Source organism: Dama dama, chromosome 16 (assembly GCF_033118175.1).
Source record: "Dama dama isolate Ldn47 chromosome 16, ASM3311817v1, whole genome shotgun sequence".
NCBI lineage: Eukaryota > Metazoa > Chordata > Mammalia > Artiodactyla > Cervidae > Dama > Dama dama.
This window is the reverse complement of record NC_083696.1, coordinates 36,437,736-36,458,245: the sequence shown is the minus strand read 5'-3', so window position 1 is coordinate 36,458,245 and position 20,510 is coordinate 36,437,736. Positions and strand designations below refer to the sequence as shown.

At 46.3% G+C, this 20,510-nt stretch overlaps 1 protein-coding gene across 6 annotated transcripts in view; it reads left to right on the top strand.

The window, feature by feature from the left end:
* The window catches only part of PTK2B (protein tyrosine kinase 2 beta), a 132,825-nt gene that overhangs the window by 55,631 nt on the left and 56,684 nt on the right, over positions 1–20,510 (top strand). For all 6 annotated transcript variants that reach the window (XM_061163839.1, XM_061163841.1, XM_061163840.1 and 3 more), the window contains one exon: positions 13,690–13,930. In XM_061163839.1, coding sequence (XP_061019822.1) covers positions 13,727–13,930 — 204 coding nt within the window. In that variant the 5' untranslated portion in view covers positions 13,690–13,726. Of the gene's footprint in view, positions 1–13,689; positions 13,931–20,510 lie in introns of those variants that run through there.

The following is a 20,510-nucleotide window of genomic DNA, read 5'->3' as shown; positions in this document are numbered from 1 at the left end:
GTGACTTGGCATAGTTAACCAAGCATTTTTTTGGCATTTTAGTTAGATGTGATTAAAAACAATTCACATGCTATAGCTTTTGTGGGTGTATGTGAGGTAACCAGAAAATTCTCAGTCAACAGGAGGGAGGTACCAGAACTGTGTTCCTCTGGAGACCCTACAAGACCTGGCTGTGGACATCACCCCTGCTGCTACCCTCCCATCTATTTCTGCTGTCTCCCACCCGTGCCCTGTGGGACCGGGAGGGCCCACCGGTGGCTCTTGGCTCCCCACACCCCTCCTCCGACATGGGCCCCTTTCTGGGATCTGCTGTGTTCTGCACCCCACCCCCCACTGCCTCTCATCTGTGGTGAAGCTGTGGAGGAGTGAGTTACTGTTCTTTTTTCTGACTTCCTGTGTGTTTCGGAAACCTCAGTGAAAGACCAACTAAAGGAAGAAAGGGCCAAGGACCGTTATGCCAAACATAGACTTATATCCGACATGCGGGGAGCTAGATTCATGACTTTTATAGAACCAGACCCCAAGAATCAGACCCCGGTTTCCTACCTGGCCTCTAGGGAACACAAACGCCTGGAAGTAGATAGTGGGATCCTCAATATTTTCAGGCTTGGGTCCACTATGCCTCAGGAGGTAGCCCAAATGATTCTTGAGAAATATGTATCACTGAAATCAAACACATTAAAAGAGAATGCTTCGTTACCTCTTTACCACAACCGTTTTAATTTCTGTCTCCTTTTCCGCATGCAGCTAGTTGTAACCATGGGAGCATATATATTTATGTAACAAATATGCATCGAATCTTTGGAGGGTTTTTTTAATATTACTTTAATTGTATATGCCTAAGTAGTCTCTTTATTAAATACTTTTTAGAACAGACCAGAAGTAATATATGAGTGAAATTTTATACCTGGGTGAGAAAGACAAAACTATGGAGAAATACCAGGCTCTTTCTTTCTTTCTCTTTCCTTTTTTCTCCCTGCTTTTCCTTGTTTTTTTGTTTTGTTTTGTTTTGTTTTTTTTGATGGCACATTGCTGAGCTTTCTGCCCACAAACTCCCATTTCTCAGGGCCTCCTACTCAAATCAGACTCAAACTTGGGTCCCTAAGGGTCAGTTCTTCCCCATCCTAGCCTGGCCACCTGGCATTGAGTTTGTATGCCTGCCTTTGGGTGTGTCACGCGAGTGTATGCTCCTTGGTTCTTTGTCTCGTCACAACAAAAATTTGGAGTGACGGGTCCATGAGACCTTTTCCTTGCATAACCCTTGTAAAAGGATAACAGTAATTTTGCTCCCTTTCGGGCTCAGGAAATTTTGGCTTGGATTTTCCCTTTGTATTTTGTTTTGTTTTTCTACCAGGGGAGGAAAAAAGTCCTACCACACTTTGAGAAGTGGTTGAGAAGGTAGTGAGAGAAATGGTATGCGCTGGGGGATTTCTCGACACTGCACTGAGGGCTTCCCTCCCTTGCAACTACAACGGCTAGAGTTTTCAAAGACCAGAGTTCCCCCAAATTTTCTGATGTTTCTGAGCTCTGAATAACTGAAGCCACCTGTCTCGCCTCTCAGTCCGTTTCCCAATAATAGGCTTGGCTAGCAAGCAGAAACTGAAACAGAAACCAATACTGTGCTTTGCACTCAGTCTCCATGACAGCCGGGAAGGTCCCACACTTAAGAACCGTAACTCGCTGAGACCTGTCTGCATCAGGTGTTTATCAGACACCACCCTGCTAGTGGGAGCCTGCAGCCTGGGAATGGGGAGGCCTGGGGTTCAGCCAAGAGTTCTCAGATTTTAGTCTCTCTGAAACTAAGTGCTCACCAGGGAGACAAAGGCCAAACCAGCTGTCCTGCAACCTCAGTGTTATGTATCAGAATCACCTAGGATGTGATTTAAAAAGTAGATGACTGGGCCTCAGCTCAGAGGGCGTCTTCATTCATGGAAACTAAGATGAGACTTCTTGTTCTTTAGTCGCTCAGTCGTGTCCGACTGTTTGCGACCCCATGCACTGTAGCCCGCCAGGCTTCTCTGTCCATGGGATTTCCCAGGTAAAATTGCTAGAGTGGTCTGCTATTTCCTTCTCCAGAGGATCTTCCCGACCCAGGGATCAAACCCGAGTCTTCTGCATTGGCAGGTGGGTTCTTTGCCACTGAGCCACCATGCTCTGGGATATTTACACATGTAAATTGTTAAAGCAAAACTATTAACATTCAGAGGCTTGCTAAAGAATGGTAAGGCAGACCTTATTCAAGGGAACTACTACAGTGGGTTTTTGCAGTAGGGGAAAGAAATTGAAACAAAACAAGGGAAAGAGGAAATTATTGCCAAGAACCAGAGTGGGGGATGGGGATCAGTGGATAGACAGAGTAAGACGACAGGGTATTTCTTTTCTAAGTTAACCTAACAGGATTCTTCTTACTAAAGGCAGGCTACAGCGATCAGATGTTACCTTGGGGGTGAGAGTGGGGAGCTATAGAAAGTAGGAAATTCTGACTAAACCCGCTTTGTGAGATTCTTACTAAAATCTGGACTCTACGAAGACAGGAACAGAAGCTGATATCCAGGCATGATAGAGCAGAGGGGCTCAGAGGAGCCAGACTGAAGTTTGGTCAAGGAGAGAATCTTTATCCATACATGTATTAGCACATGAACTCACAGCCAGATGAAGAAGGCAGAGTCCAAGTGCTATTAGGTGTTATGTATCAGGTCAAATAGTCCACTGTTTTCACCATTAGAATTCAGAGCCCCAAAGGGAATTACCCTGATGTTGTCTGTGCGCCGAGGCCTCCTCCAGGGTGTGGGAGTCAAGAGCCTACACTCAGAGCCCTCAGGACAATGTGGGAATCCCATCTGGTCTCTGCCTCCCCTGTGACCTTCGGGAAGTCACTTTGCTCAGCCTCAGCTGCGTAAATAACAGTACCTACCTTCTCAGTTTGTTGTTAGGGCTGAACAGGCTTTGTGTGAATTGCTGCCAGTTCTCAGAAGTGAGCCTTCCACGGGTGTGCAGGGGAGAAGGAAGGGAACATGGGCTCAGGGCTGGAGACCTAAGGCAAAGAGCAGGCCACCAGGCCTTGCCATGTGCTCTGGTCTCTTGGAGGACTGTCTTGGCCTGAGGGTAACTTTCTGTAGCTCCAGGTTCTCTTGGTAGCTTTTACTGAGCTCCCTCTCTGCCTTTTCACTCCAATTCCTGATTTGAGTGGGAAGCTGACATCTAGATATGGGGTCTGTTTGCTCTCTAGTCAAGCTCTGGGGTAGGAAGATTGGCCATTCTGGGCAACGTGGAGAGCACAGAAAATAAGAAAGTCAGACCATCAGAAGGGGAGCTGGAGGTCGGAAGAAGAGACAGGGTCAGCTTCTAGTCTTGTGGGAGCCACTTAATATCTGCTTATATTTAACCAGAGAGACAGACAGTGTGTGCATTCTCAGTTGTGTCCAACTCTTTGCGACCCCATGGACTATAGCCCACCAGGTTCCTCTGTCCATGGGATTTCCCAAACAAGAAACTATTGAGGGTTGCCATGACCTCCTTCAGGGAATCTTCTCAACCCAGAGGTCAAACCCAAGACTCCCGTGGCTCCTGCATTGGCAGGTGGATTCTTTACCCCTGAGCTACCTGGGAAGCCAGCCTAACAACAAAAGAACTTAACGTCTTTTAACTGTATGTGATTCAGAATGTATTTTTACGTAGTTACAACCTGTATGTAAGCCCCATTCCCTGTCACTTAACATTTTTAATATATATGTTGGGTTGGCCAAAATTCATTCAACTTTTTCCATACAATGTTGTAGGGGAACCCAAACGAACTTTTTGGCCAACCCAGTATTGTCATGAATTACCACTGTTCACGTTTTTAAATGAGGTCTATCATTATGGATATTGCCTAGACAGAATTCCCCCTCAGCATTTCCCTCAGCATTTTGTTCTGATTTCACTTTTACTCTATTATAAATATTTTAGTTATGAACATTTCTGAGCACATGATCCTTGCTTCCTCTTTAGATATGTGGGGTGTGCATTTCCCAAAGTTGAATGGCCAGGTCAACCTATGTCAGTTACTTGGGTTTTTTGTTTTTGTTTTTGAAGTAGAGTTGATTCACAATGTTGCATTTGTTTCTGGCATACAGCAAAGTGACTCAGTTATACATATATGTGTGTGTGTGTGTGTGTATTTTTTTTCAGATCCTTTTCCACTAGAGATTGTTAAAAGATATTGAATATAGTTCCCTGTGCTATACAGTAAATCCTTGTTGTTTATTTTATACATGTGTATATGTGTGTGTGTGTATATATACAGTAGGGTTGTTCTGTTAATCCCAAACTCCTGACTTATCCCTCTCTCTCCCCCTTTCCCCTTTGGTAGCCATAAGTTTGTTTTCTATGTCTGTGCGCCAGTTTCTGTTTTGTAAATAAGTTTATTTGTATTAGTTTTTAGATTTGCACATATATTTGCACATATTATATTTAGATTTGCACAAATGATGTCATATATTTGTCTTTAACTTAGCATGATAACCTTTAGGTCTATTCATGTTGCTGCAAATGGCAGTGTTTCGTTCTTTTTCATGGCTGCATAATATTCCATTGTATATATACACCACATCTTCTTTACCCATTTATCTGTCAGTGGACACTTAAGTTGCTTCCACATCTTGGTTTTTGTAAATAATATTGCTGTGAACACTGGGGCACATGTGTCTTTTCGCATTACAGTTTTCGTCTTTTCTGGATATATACCTGGGAATGGGATTGCTAGATCATATGGTGGCTCTATTTTTAGTTTTTTAAGGAACCTCCATACTGTTCTCCATAGTGGCTGCACCAATTTACATTCCCACCAACAGGGTAGGGGGGTTCTCTTTTCTCCACACCCTCTCCAGCATATATTATTTTTGATAGACTTTTTGATGCTAGCCATTCTGACCAGTGTCAAGTGATGCCTTATTGTAGTTTTTATTTGCATTCTCTAATAATTAGTGATGTTGAGCATCTCTTCATGTTCCTGTTGTCTTCTCTGGAGGAATTTCTGTCTAGGTCTTCTGCCCTTCATCAGTTGTTTTCTATTCAACTAGCTTATTCTTCAGGAAGCTAGGTTCTGAATCAACTGGCAAATGTACTAGTTTTATTTCAGGTCCATAAACATAAGATTGTATTATTTTCTCCAGCTATGTTGGCTTGTTTAAAAGGTTTGCTGTGGTGCCTCAAAGTGGTTTTTTATTAGTATTTTTAACTGCTGAGGATTTTCCCCTCTATTTTTAATTTTCCCAAGTCTTTTTATACACAGGTGGCATTCTGTTTACTTGACAGGACATCTAATTTCACTAAGGTGAAAGGCAATCACTGAAGTGTACAGATTGGGACCACCAGCATGTTTACTGGCTTGGATATCTGTGTACAAAAAGCAAATTTGTAGTGTCTACTGAAGTTGCAAAGAGCAGCGTACTGGGGGCTGTCAGGTGGAGAAGCTTGTTCAGGAGGATCTTTTGGTTGTTTTCAAGTGGTACTAGATAAGAAGATAATACCCATACTGTCAGACCTGGGTTTGTACTATCCAGTTGAATAGTACAAAAAGAATCCAGTTGAGTTTTCTTTTCATGGTCAATTTTTTTCTGTTTATTAAATGTCATCAAAGATAAAATTCTATACACCATGATTATAATATTAATATATCAAAGGCCAGTATCCCTTTTGGCACTGCAGGGCTGGAAATTGACGTTTATGTGTGAGCTTTTGTCTGAGCAGAATTCTGGGGGCCATACCAGAAAAGCAGTGTCCACCTGAGGACAGGAATCACTTGCTGTGTGGAGACAACGCACAGAGTTGGGGGACTCAGGCTGTGGGCTTTGCTTGTTGGGTTAAGATGGGAAATTCTGAGTTCTGGTCCTGCCTCTGCCATTTAACAACAGTGACCCCGGGCAAGCTACTTGATCACTTTTCCTCATCCTCCAAATGGGAGTGACGTCTGCCTTGGGAGAGAGCAACAAGATAGCAAGTGGGGGTGCAAACACTCCAGAAATGGGTGCACAGTGGGTATTCTGTGTGTATGAAGACCCTCTTTCCTCCCATCCGTCTGTTGCACTTTTTAAATATTTTTTAATGTGGATAATTTTTTAAAGTCTTTATTGAATTTGTTACAGCATTGTTCCTGTTTTGTGTTTTGGTTTTTTGGCCGCCTGTCATGTGGGATCTTAGTTCCCTGACCAGGGATGAACTTGCAGCCTTTGCATTGGAAGGTGAAGTCCCAACCACTGGACTACCAGGGAAGTCCCTGTTGTACTTTTTTTTAAAACAATGACCTGGATGGGGGTAGTGAGTCCATCTCTTGCATGGCAGCCCTGCAACCATTTGAAACCAGCCATCCCGTCCTCACTTCCCAGGACTCTCATCTCCCTTTAGCCCCAGGGTTGGCCCTCCAGGTTCCCAGGGCTCTGAGTGTCCTGGGATGTTCATCTTAGAACAAACCTCGGGGCCCTAGATCACCAGTTCCATAGATGCAGTTGTTTCCATGCAGAGCCCCGGGGGGGAAATCCTTATATTAGGGATTTTTCTAGTAACTGCAACAGTGTTAACTTTTTGGCAGCTATTTCATGCTGACATAGCTTAAACCCCACTTTTTAATCCATGCTGTTGCTCAACCACATCTTCCTCATCCCAGATTGGGGAAGATTTTTTTCTCCACATGAAGAACTTCCCATTTAGCCCATTTCACTGGTTGCATTCTGTTCCCCTTGGTATGTCTTCCCTCTCGTGCAGATGTCAGGGATCCTTCAGCCAGAGCCACAATCTCCCCTAATCCTGTGCTGATCTTGGTGCTTCTTGTCTGATAACCACAAACTCCTTAAAGCCAAGTGCAGCGGTATGAACAAGGGCCAATTCGAACAGCCATCGGCTCTCAGGTTAACACAGACGTTTGATCAGTTGTTGGGGAAACCATTTGACCAGTTGTGAATTCACCTGCTTGTCATCTGGCCTCCTCATTCACTTCTCAGGAAAACAGGGAAGAGCTCAAAACCCCCAATGGAGCATGGATTCATCATGGTGTCAAATTTCCCAGCCCAACAACCAACACTTAAGCGTGCACAAAAAGAGAAATGGGATTTGCTGGAGCTGAAAGCTGGGAGAGGTGGAAAAGGCTGAGACTGGGATTCATAGTGGAGAAGTTGGAGAATTTAGTTGATGGTTAATGAGGACAGGGTGTGGCTTTGAAAACTACAACTTTTAGGAAACCAAAGAGAAACAAAAGTTCCTTGAAAGATGGAGCGAATCTTAACATTCTGTGCTTCTGGGTCTTCACCGGTGGTCCAGTGGCTAAGACTCCATGTTTCCGGTGCAGGGGGCCAGGGTTTGACCCCTGGTCAGGGAGCTAGATCCCTCATGCCCCAACTAAAGGTTCTCCTGCCCCAACTAAAGTTCCCACATGCTGCAATGAAGGTTGAAGATCCTGCCTGCCACAACTAAAACCTGGAGCAGACACATAAATACAATAATTATATATATTTTTTTAAAATTCTGTGCTTCCATACACCTTATAGTATGTTGCTATCTTGCAGTACTGGCTGGCCATACCACTCCCAAGAGCAGGTGACATCCAGGGTCAGAGGTGGACTTGAGGCAAGTGCTCTAGTCTCTGCCCCCATCCTACTCCCAGGTCTCTCCCTGATAAAGCCCTGCAGTGCTGGAACCCGCGTGAGACACCCTTCTCTCCCCGAGTCTGCTGTCAGTGAGGTCACACTGGTAGCTTGAAATCAGAGATGCCAGAAGCATTTACACCAGAGAAATGAGCAAACACAGCAATTGAGCCATCTTTCCTCTGGATTGCTGGTTGTGAAACTCATTTGCATGCTCAGTCACTTAAGTCGTGTCCAACTCTTTGCAACCCTATGGACTGTAGCCCACCAGGCTCCTCTGTCCATGGGATTTCCCAGGCAAGAATACTGGAGTGGGTTGCCATTGCCATCTCCAGGAGCTCTTCCTAACCCAGAGATGGAACCTGCATCTACTGCATTGGCAGGTGGATTCTCTACCACAGAGTGACCTGGGAAGCCATTGTGAAACTCATACAAAGGATTATCTGAGCCTCTCCTCCTGCCTCCTATCTCTCGCCTGTGCTTCATTGTATGGCCCAAATTCTATTTTCTAAATGAATATCTGCCTCTCCACGGGGTGGTATGTTGCCACCACCTCCTCTCATTTCCCAACAGCCCTTCAGCACTTTCCTGGCCAGCCTGTATTACGTCACATAATTTCCTGATCTTACTGTGTCCTCTTTTCCTGAGACCCCAGGGGCCCAGAAGCAAGCCCTCTTCTGTGATCCTCTGACACCTAGGGGGGATCCCATTAGATCCTGTATCAGATTGTGGCTGCTTTGCTTAATCCTCTTCCATTTTACTGGATGAGTCCCTGCTGGATGGGGACCCTCTTCCCTCTTCTGTTTATCTTCTTATCTCTGGATTCTGGCATGCCTCCTGAAACATAGCAAGGCTGAGAGGGAGAGAGAAAAGAGGGGGGAAGGAAGGGGAAGGAGGGAAAGGGAAAAAGAAGAAAAATAAGGCAGGAAAAAAGGAAGGGAGGGAGGGGGAGAAAAACCAGCCAGCCCAAATCACTCATGAGCTGGCCAGTTAGAAGCAAGGGGAGGGGGATTTCGTGAAGGGTTGGGGAAACAGGGGCGCCCAGAAGTCACCAGGAGGTAAAAAGGCTCTGCCCAGCTGTAGGGCTCAGAGCCCTTGAACTAGTGAGAGAACAGAGGATCTGTGAACAAGAAACGGCAGGTGCTGCAGCTCAGCCAGCCCCTCCCGCCCCCCGAGAGCCAGCCCCAGCCAGGTGACCCCTGGTCACAAAGTGCTGGCAGGAGAGTGATCCAGAGTGGGTAAGGCGTGCGGAGGTGGCAGGCTGAAAACGCGAAAGAGTCTCAGTAGAGGTTTTTTGAATGACATTGAATTAGAGCTGGCATTAATCACAACCTTCCTGGGTCCTTCCTTTGCAAGGTAATGGGGAGGGATGCTTGGAGAGGAGGGGAAGGGATTAAACAAGTGATGGATTGGGCTTCCCCAGGGCAAGCAGAATGCCACCACCCAGTAGGAACTAGGGTTTGAACGGGCTTGGGCTGGGGAGGGGCACTGCGTGGAGCCAGTAGGGCCCGGCTTCCCAGAAACACAGGCCTGGCTCCCCAAGACTGCAAGGTTATTGCCAATTCGTTAAGTGGCTGTTCTCAGCAGGCCTCTGCAGAGGAAAGGCATGTGTTCCCCATTCTGTTGATGTGGAAACGGCAAGAGGAAGTGACTCAGAGACAGAGTGGAAATAAAGTGCGTGTCTCATGACATTCTGGTCCTCTGCTGGCCTTTCAACTGTGTCCTGGGGGGCCTCCTTCCACGCACAGAACAGACAGTGGCGCTACTTGTGAGCAGAAGGTTGGAGATGGAGGTGATCTTTTCAGGTGCCAAGGTAGATGGAGCGGGTGGGCATTGGTACTGGAGATAGGAAGGGTTGTCCCAACCCCCCGAGCCTTGACTTACTGGCTCTGTTTAATCTTTTATAAGTGGACACTGGTATCGGGTTTCTGGTTCTTTCTTCTGCCAAGTCACAGGCATTTTAAGAAATACACGTGCCAGGGAGTCTATCTAAGTAATCTCTGATTTTTCAGAAAATTCTCTAGGGTAGGTAATGTTAGCCTCCTATCCCAAGAAAGGAAACTGAGGTCTAGCGAGGTATCCTTGTCCAGATCACACAGGGGTAAGCAGCAGAGACTGAAGGCCGCCACACTGCCTCGCTCTGAGACCCCTCGTGAGTAACACCCCAGACTTGTGCGGCACAGCAGCCCCGAGGGCAGGAGTTTTAAACCAGGCTCACATGAGTCAGGTGTCTGCTCCCTTCCCGATTCTGTGCCATCTTCCCGACTAATGGTGCCCTGTCTCTGCTCCCTGAAATCCAGGGCAGAACTTCCAGTCCTCAACACTTTGCCTTTTACCCTTGGAACTCCCAGTGTCACCTCAAGTCTGGTTGCCCAAGAGGTCCAGCTTCAATGTCAGTTGCCAAAGGCTATTACTGTCATCTCATAAATTAATGAACATTGGAAAACCAAACCCCCCCCCCAAAAAAAAGGTGGAAAGACAAAGAATGAAAGACTGCCCCTGTGCCTCAAATGGAATACATTGAGCTTTATGATGGATTCTCTATAGTGTCCTTATTTTTCTCATTTTGCCAAGGACACAGCAAAATATCACCAAAGGCAATCACCCACCTGTCAGCTGCTGTTTGGGAACTCTGTCCCATCCCAGCCTGACGTCTGAAGGTACAAGGGCTGGTTGGTGGCAGAGCCGGACATTTGGTTGGCAGGACGTGATACCACAGGCCCTCTAATCTTTGGCAACCCAGCGGCCTTAATTCTCTGCCCTTACCAGTTGTGTGATCTGAACAAAGTCACCTCACTGGACCTCTCTAACATCACCTATCCTGCAGAATCTTTCTAGAGAATGAAAGATTGCTTACACAAGCTCCCTAACACACAGTATGTATTCAGTAAGATGTAACGTTACCCTGCAACGTCTTCAAAAACAAGAGTATATTTTTCTAACGGAAACAGATTCACAGACTTAGAGAACGAACTCGTGTTTGCCAGGGAAGAGGTTGGGAGGAAGGGATAGTTAGGGAGTTGGGGATGGCTGTATACACCCTGCTACATTTACAATAGATAGCCACCAAGGACCTACTGTATAGCGTAGGAACCTCTTCTCTATGTTGTGTGGCAGCCTGAATGGGAGGCAGGTTGGGGAGAGAATGGATACATATATATGTATGGCTGAGTCCTTTTACTCTCCACCTGACACTATCACAAAATGGTTGATCAGCTATCGTTGTTCAGTTGCTAAGTCATGTCTGACTCTTTTGGACCCTATAGACTACAGCACTTCAGGCTTCCCTGTCCTTCACTATCTGCTGGAGTTTGCTCAAACTCCTGTCCATTGAGCTGGTGATGGTATCTAGCCATCTCACCAGCTATATGCCAATATAAAATAAAAAGTTAAAAATAAATAAATAAATCTCCTAATTTCCCCCCTGCCCCCTTCAGGCAGGTGAATGTCTTGTGTTCAGGAAGAGGGTCCTTTATTTTTTCCCTGGAGTCTCCAGGGACTCAGAGACTGTTCACCTCAGTGCCCTTGGCAGGTCTTGTCCAAGACATTCTTAGAGCCAATCAAAACTTTTCCTGTTTTAATTTGAGCCCATTTCCTTGTGTTTGTTATTCTTTGGCTCTGACTTGGGCAGATCTGGGGGTTGGGAGGCAGGCCGGAGCCCACACTGGCTCACTGCCAGGGTTCTCCCCGGGGTGGTGGGACGGTCTCTGCTCTGCCAGCGCTCACAGGGCCTGGGGCTGGCCGGGACGCAGGGAGAAGGGGTCGCCAGGTTGCGGTCCAGGTCTGGACTGGAGGACAGGGGTTTTGACTCACACATGGAGAGCCAGAGGATTTTGTGATCATCAAAATCCAGAGGCAAGCTGTCAGTGAGAGATTCAAGTTAGCAGGCAAAGTCTGGAGGAACAGGTAGGTTGTGTTGTCAGGAAGCATGAGCTAGAGTCAGTGGGTTATTCTTCTGTCTTCCACACTGTGTCCACTGCCGTACATCGGTAGATTGAAATCAGCCATGGGGGGCTGGGAGAGAAGACCATGCATGAGGCTGAGGGCTGTTTTCTCTAAGACCCCAAAGGCAGGTAACTGAGGCTTTGATTATAGAACACCTTTCAGTTACTCAGCTTCAGAGAGTTCAGGAGGGACCCCTTTGGCAGTTCACTGCATATCTGTACTGACAGCTGGTGGTTTCGGATGCCCTTGAGGGAGTTGCCATGTGTTATCAGAGATGTGGGCACCACCTTTCTGGACTGAGGTCTTTTGCCCAGACTCTTAAGACCCTCCAGGACATGTCATGACCACATCCTAGCTTGGGAAGGGGTTGACACTCTCTAAGCCAGGAGTGTTCAAGACTCTTCACAGACTGGGATGTTCCATGCTGGGCTGACACTTTTTTTTTTTCTTACATGGAGCTTGTGCCAATGTCAGTAGTATCAAGGTACAGAGATTTCCCGTCTACCCCCTGCCCTCAAACAAGCATAGTCACCCTGGTTACCAACATCCCCCACCAGAGTGGTACATTCATTACATTCTGGTCTGTGGCGTATGTTCAATCGCTCAGTCATGTCCAACTCTTTGCAACCCCATGGACTGTAGCCAGCCAGGCTCCTCTGTCCATGGAATTTTCCCATCAAGAATACTGGAATGGGTTACCATTTCCTTCTCCAGGGGATCTTCCCGACCCAGGGATCGAACCTGTGTCTCCTGCTTGGCAGGCAGATTATTTACCACTGAGACACCTGGGAAGCCCAGGTCCTTGTTAGTTATCTATTTTATATGTAGTAGTGTGTATATGTCAGTACAAGTCCAATTTATCCCTCCCCTCCCCTTACTCTGGCAACCGGAAGTTTGTTCTCTACATCTGTGACTCTATTTCTGTTTCATGAATAAGTTCACTTGTCACTCCATCCTTCGGCCCCCAACTCCTAGTCTCGGAATGTCCCCCTAAAATCAGTCTCTTGTTAGAAGGGAGAGATTTCTCTGTAGGAATGGGTTTCGATGAGAACTAAACTTAGTCTAGAACAGAAGTTCCCAACCTAGCCTGAATGTTAGAAACATCCTTGGAAACTTAAAAATACCAATGCCAGGCCTCCCCCAGACCACCTCACTGACAATCTCTGGGCATGGGTCTGGATTTAGACACTCTTAACAGCTTCCCAGAGGATATTAATGCGGAGCCAAGATTGGCATCTCCAGTCTGGTGTCAGGCTTCCTTTGCTCCCTTTGAGTATTCCTACTTTAGATCAGTGATAGTAGACCCTACAGAGCTGTGGTTGGATCAAGAAGCCAGGGCCAATGTTGGCTGAGATTCGGGGTGAACTGAAGATTCCTAGGATGCTTATAGTCCATGTAGATGTCAACCAAACTGTCATCAGAACTGGGCTGGGTCTTCTAGGGGCCCAGTCACACCCCCTAACCCCCTCAACACCCCTGCCCCAACAGAAAGACCTCTCAGATTGGGATGCCAGGGCACCATCTGATATGGTGACAGATGCTCTGGGAGATGACTTTCAGTGGGACCGAGGCTGCCAACCCTGAAACCTAGGCTGGCAGCTGCAGGTGGGTGTGGGCAAAGCCATCAGCCCCCAGCTGGCCCTTACCTGGACCCTTTCCTGGCTTCCCCACCCCACTGCCCTCCAGGCTACCCATTTTCTACTTCTGTTTCTTCCCGGCTTCTTCTCCCTTGTCCCTGTTTCTCTCCTGCTATTTTCTACTGTCTTGCTCTTCGCCTTTTCTGCTCAGCTGTGCCTTGGAATCATGCTGGGGCCGCCTCCTCTCACAGCTGCGTTTGCAAAGTATGGACCCCTTGCCTAGGAGCCAGTGTGGGAGGAGGAAAGTGATGGGGAGAAGGGGCCCCTCGCAGAGAGTGCCTGCCTGCACGCACCAGGTCCTCTGGCTGGTACCTGGATGTTCATTCAGACTGCTCCTTTGTGCTTCCACTTCCCCATCCTCCAAGCCGGATGCCTTTAAGGGGCGTCTTCAAGAGTAGGAGGATGTGTGCTTTCTGGGTGCTGCCCCTGGGGGGTGAGGCAGATGGGCCCACGCCCATCATTTCAGGGCCATCCCTCTGCTGTCTCCACAGGACTGCGATGTGCTGGTCCTAGCTGCCGTCAGAGAGGATGTCCGGGGTGTCTGAGACCCTGAGCCGAGTGAAGGTGGGCACATTACGTCGGCCTGAAGGCCCCCCAGAGCCCATGGTGGTGGTGCCAGTAGATGTGGAAAAGGAAGACGTGAGGATCCTCAAGGTCTGCTTCTATAGCAACAGCTTCAACCCTGGGAAGAACTTCAAACTGGTTAAATGCACTGTGCAGACCGAGATCCGGGTGAGTGTGACAGGCGCCACCTGCTCCATCCGTTTGTCCGTCTCTCCCTCACTCTTCCTGGGTGGCTGAGCATCCCTCCTTCAGCCTGACAGCTCTCCTGTATCCACTCCCTGGATGGCGGGGAAGGGTGGGCACCAGAGGGATGCTCTCCTGCAGCTCTGGGCTTCCTCTCCAAGGCTCTGCAGCTCTGGGGGCGGGAGCAGAGTGTGTAGCCTTCCTTCAAAGCCTAGGTCATTTGCTCAAGCTTTGATTTATCTCATTTCAACTTGTTCCTTATTTATGACATTTGAGGCTCTGCAAGGGATATATGTGTTCCCTCCGGCCTCAAAGAGTTCACACTCTCATGGAATTGGAATACACAAGTGATTGCATTGAACACAGAACAAGAGTGATTTTCCCAGACATGCCCTGGATGCTTAGAAAAGGGAGGTTTTTAGAGGATGGTAATAAGCTAGAGATGCCCTTGACCAGGTGCCTGGTTGCCAGGCCCTTTCTGAGGCTATACTTCAACTGGTTCACTCTCATCCAGAGTCACAGAATCTGTTTTGCAAATCCAAATACCCACAGTCACCAGAGCACCTTGACACCAGGAAGCCAATTAACCTTAACCAAATGTATGAGAGCTTGTCATCAGAAGCAGAGCCACAATACACTGATTAATTTTAAATACAACACTTATTGAACAATTCCTATATACATGGGGCTTCCCTGGTGGCTCAGATGGTAAAGAATCCGCTTGCAATGCAGGAGACCCAGGTTCAATCCCCAGGTCAGGAAGGTCCCCTGGAGAAGGACATGGCAACCCACTCTAGTATTCTTGCCTGGAGAATCCCATGGACAGAGGAGCCTGGCAGGCTACAGTCCATGGGGTCACAAAGAGTCGGACATAACTAAGCAACTAACACTTTTCTTCCTTTCCTATATACATGCCTGAATCAATCCCTCTACATTATCTGGTTGAACCTTTGAGGTAGATACAGCAAGGATATCACTTTCCACTGCTCAGAGTATTCCTTTCTGATGATGCGAAAGTAAGCCAAAGCCAAACTGATTCTCCAGAGCTGGCTTTGCTGGGTTTGTCATTTGAACAAAGGAAACAGGAGGATCTTGGGAACACTCATCAGATCTGAGAGAGCTGGATAAACCATCTCTAGTCCTGTAATCACCAACCCTGCCATGTCCCAGAAGTCAGCATTTCCCAGACTCGGCAAGCATCTCTTCCAGTTGACACTGGCAGCAGCCTCTCCACGTCTGTGCATTTGGCTGCCTTCTGCCTATAACAGCAAGTGCTGTGCTTCAACACCCCGAGCCGAATGTAATTGATTAGGTCGCTGTCTTGGCCTATTGTCACAATTGATTCTGGGTTGGTTCTTCCCTCTGTTTCCTATAACTGATCTGATGAGGGCCTTATCTGCATCTTACGGTTCCAGATATATGTGTACAATTGTGTCCCAGGAGTAAGTCCTAGGCACTTTCCTCCAAAAGGATGTTTTCAGATCTCCTTCACTCTCTACTTCTTGAGCCTTCCTTTGGGTATATCATCTTTGCAGATAGCTGATGCCATCTACAATAGGGTTTACTAGTTTAATTTCAGAAGGCAACCCAATTTCCATGTTTGGAGCACCTCCTTGCCCTTTGGGGCTGGAACCCAAAGAGCATGTGGTTAGACTAATCAGATTAGGATGTGCTCCGCGGTGTGCATGCGTGCTAAGTTGTTCAGTCGTGTCCAACTCTTTTCAACCCCATGTACTGTAGCCCATGCTCCTATGTCCATGGGATTTCCCAGGCTGTAATACTTGTGTGGATATCCATCCGCTTCTCTAGGGTACCTTCCCAACCCAGGGATTGAACCCAGAGTTCTTGCATTGCAGACAGACTCTTTACCATCTGAGCCTCCAGGGAAGCCCATGTTCTGTGGAGGTACGGTGAAAAGGGACCTGAAAGGATAGGTGGATTGGAAGAGGCAGTACTGAAGAGGGCTTTCTAAGAGGAGGACACGGCAAGAACAAAGACAGGGAGGCTGCTGAACAGTGGGTAGTTGGGTTTGGCTGGGGCATGGGTTATATTTAGAAAAGTATCTAGAGTCAAGATCAAAAAGGAAATTTAATAGCAGATAAGGGAGGGCCTAGAATATCAAGTTGAGGAATCTGGGCTCAGACAGGTACTAGAGACACATAGCTTTCAAGCAAGAGAGAGGCTTTCCTGGAGCCATCTTATGTTTTGCTGGGTGCTTAAGGGGGAAAAATACAATAGCCTACAGAAAGGGCAAGGAGACCCGAGCTTAGAAAGAATGGCTCAGGGACTTCCCTGGCCATCCAGTGATGAAGACTTCACCTTCCAATGAAGGGGGTGCAGGTTCAACCCCTGGTCAAGGAGCTAAGATCCCACATGCCTCGTGGCCAAAAAACCAAAACACAAAACAGAAGCACTGTTGTAACACATTCATTAAAGACTTTTAAAATGATCCACATCAATAAATCTTAAGAAAAAATGAAGAATGGCTAGTACTTGAAGTATTATCTGGAGAAGTATGAAAACAGAGGTAGAGAAAGAACAAAGAAAGAAGTGATAGCCTCCTAGGAGTTTAAGTCCCAGCCTTCTGATTTTTCCTGTTTCACATCTGTCCTAGAGGCACCATGTCACCTGCTCATTGAAAACAGCCATGTCTTTAAAATCATCTAGACTTTGAGCTTGATACCACTCCACCCTTACTGGTTGTGTGGCCTTAGACCCAACACTTTGCCAACCTGGCTCAGTCCCCTCACCTAGGGATTATGCCTGCCTGTAGCCTCATTGTTAAGGATCAGAAATTATAGATGAGAAGCATCCAGAATATAGCAGGAGCTCAGTCCTTGGAAGTTATTGACTGTGTGGATATTATGTCTTTACCCTGCTCAAGAATCTCCATGGGTTTCTAATCGCCCATAGAATAAAATCAAAATCATCTTTTAGTGTTTATCCATTTATCTGTCATATCTTTAAGTAAAGAAAGATGATTAGATTTGTATTTTGAAACAGTTTGTAGTTTCCTGCAAGACGTTAGGAAGCGCATTCTGGAGAAGGTTTTTTTATGGTCCAAGGAGTTTGGAGATGCTTGGTTAAATTTCTGAACCAATTCCTTTGTGACAGGACTTCTTAGAATCTTTAATATGCTGTTCTGCATGATGGGTTCTAATAAAGAGCCACAGTAGTGATGTTCTCTTAAGTCAGTCATTTCTTATTTGCCTAAGAAACCCTTTCTCGTATAAGTTAGACCAGTTCTCTAATAAATCATTTAGGGATCTGTTTTCCCTCAACTCCGACCAAAGTACAAAAAGTGTAGGAGAGAGGAAAGGCTGGTGAAAGGCAGAGGAATTAGAAAGCCATGGCTGCAGTGTAGGTGGGATATGATGAACTAAGGGAGTGGCATAGGTTACAAAGACAAGCCAACAGATCCAAGTGCATCTAGACAGGCAGAGTCAATAGAACTTGATGATTAACTTGATGTAGGGAGGAAGAGAAAGAAAGGAAAGAAGGATGACTCAAGCTTTTGCTTGGGCAACTGAATGGGCGTTGGTACCATTCACTGAGATACCAACAGAGAAAGGAAGGACATTCTGAGATTTCAGCTTTATGAATGTTCTGTTTGGCATCTTTCTGAAACACCCTCATAGAGGAGCATGGACTTGGAGCTGAGGAGGGAGAAAGGCCCTAGAGATGAGGATTTGGGAGTCATTATGCAGTGGATATCACATGAATAGGTAGGATCACCCATGGAGAATGAGAAGAGCAAAAGAACTGTTCTAAGTAGGAAACCTTGGGCAATCAACTTCTAAGGGGCTGATAAAGAGGGGCAAATGAAGGAAAAAAGAAGAATCATCCAGAGGAAGATGAAAAGAACCAAGAAAGCAGGAAGGAGAGACAAAAGCAGAAGAAACTTTGAAGAAAGAGTGGTTAGCTGTGTCAGATTCTCAGAAAGGTCAAGTCAGATAAGGCTAAAAATAGGCTCATTGACTTCACCAGCAGGTGCTATAATGCCCTTTTTCTGATCAGTTTCAATGAAAAGATGGGGGAAGAAGCCGTTGTGCAGTCAGTTGTAGAGCAGAGACAGTGAATGTTACCATTCCAGAGAGGCTTTGCTCATGTAAGGAAGGAAAGAGGAAAGGGCAAGAGGAACAGTGTTACTGGCAAAGGAAAGAGCTTTTGCTAAGATCCTCAAGTGACCAATACACCTGTCAGTTTTAAGGCTAAAGGATTTCCAAGGTTGACTTGTTAAACCATGTTAACAATTTTGGATTTTACCCCATCTTCCATGGAGAGCTACTGATACAGTTTAAATATGTGAGTGACATGAGATTGTGTTTTTAAAAGATCACTTGGGTTACACAGTGGAAAATAGATTAGAGAGGGCAAGAACGGGTGTGAGAAGATGTTGGGGACTGTTGTGATGATACAGATAAGCAATGATGGTAGTTTAGATTAAGACTGTAGCCATGGAGGTGATGGTTGTGATGATGATGGTGATGGTAACTTGATAGGGTTGATGGTGCTTGTGGTGGTGATAATGGTGCCGGTGGTAATGACGGTGATGATGTAATGATGACGTTTACGGTGATGGTGATGACAGTGATGATGGTGGCAGTAGTAGTGATGATGGTGGCAGTAGTAGTGATGATGATGGCAGTGGTGATGGTGAGGACCAATGATGATGATGATAATGCTGATGGTATTGATGGTAGTGGTGATGACGGTGTTATGGTGATGGTGGTGGCGATGATGATGGTGTTATGGTGATGTGGCGATGATGATGGTGGAGATGATGATAATGTTGATGGTATTGATGGTGGTGATGATGATGATGGTGTTATGATGATGGTAGTGATGGTGATGATGGTGGTAGAGATGTAATAGTGGTACTGCTTATGGTGGTGGTGATGATAATAGCAACTAGCACTTTTGAAAGTGCATCATAAGCATTATCTCATCAACTTCTCAGAAGAAACCTATGAAGTATATACTACTATTATCTCCATTCTTTGTATACAGAAATAAGGTTCAGAGGTTTTAAGCAAATTGCTAATAAGTGGTGGAAGCTGTTTTCAAACCCAGGCAATCCACTTCCAGAGCCTACACTCTTAATCACCATGGCCTGTGGAGAGAAGTGATTGTAACCCAGAAAATTTAAGAGATGAACATGAAAGGTTTTGCTAATGAACCAGAGATGCAGGAACAAAGAAGGTGTCAAGAACAGCCGTTCAGGTGGTCAGGGTCCCACTCCCTAAGGTGAAAGACACTTGAAGAGAAACTGGTTGGAGACTGGGGAGATCACAGAACCAGCTGTGGACTGTTGAGTGCAATTGGGATGCTCTGACATTTTCATGTTATGGTATATATGTGAAAATGTTGAGTAGACTGTTTGATACGTAATTCTGGAGGAAACACTGGGCTGGAGATAGACACTTGGATCTTGTCAGCCTCTGGGTGGTGGTTAAAGCCATGAATGTGGGTAAAATCATCAATGAAGAAGTCCTGAATATTTTCATCATCCATTCCACAAGGATGTGTTGAGTGCCCCCATGTACCTGGCACCATGCCAGTTATGGCCTGGAAGTAAAACCAAACCCCCAAACACAAATATAATCCCTGCTTTCAATGGGCTTTCAGGCCAAGGACCCACCATAATGAATGACATTGACCCCCACTGATGAATGAACCTTTACAAATGGAGACAAGTGCTCTGACAGGAAGACAGAAATTCTGTGGGAGAACAGAATACAAAAGAGCTCGGTCTAAACATCAAGGAACTGTTTAGCTATTCATGGCCTGTTTGTAGATGCTGTGTTCCAGTTGTGTAGATCCAGACCAGTTTCCCTGCCCAAGAATCTCCTGGACTGGCCCCTCCCACCCTCTGCTTCCAGTATTTCTTTCCCCAGCTGGGCTTCATCCTCTGATGGATTATTCTCCTTGCAGCTCTGTATCTTCTTTCACCATCTTCTCTGCGTCAAAGTACTGCCAGTCCTTTCAAGCTTGCCAAGCACTTGTCCTTCCACCAGAACACTCCAGAAATTCTGACCTCCAAATAGTGGAGGTGTCAGAATTGTGTCTGATGGAATAGAAGCCATGGGGAATGGCCCTGGCACAGTCCACTTGGCAACACATTTCCAAAACATAGTTACTCCATGTGTACTTGCTGGTCTCATGCTTTCCCCTTTTTTCTCAGCCTCTTTCTACATAAATACAGTTGCCTCGAGATGTTTTCTCTAGGTTGTTAAAAGCCTTGTAAATAAGCCCCGGCCCCTGTGTTTAGGACCCAACAGAAATTAGACAGGTGTTGGAGAGAGTGGAGCAACGTGCTGAATGAGAAATGGAGTTCTCTCCTCTTGATTTCCTGTTTCCCTTTTGTTTGATATTCATAGGAAATTGTGTGTGTGGGGAGCTCTGGAGCAAGTGGAGGCTTCTATCATCATATATTTTTCTAACATGCTAATTTGCTTGTCTGGGAAAGAGGTTAAGATAACACTTTGCAAACAACCAGCTGAGTGCCACCCAGACGTGGCCACACAGGGCGTCTCTCTTTGACTCTTAAGGCTCTCCTTTCTCT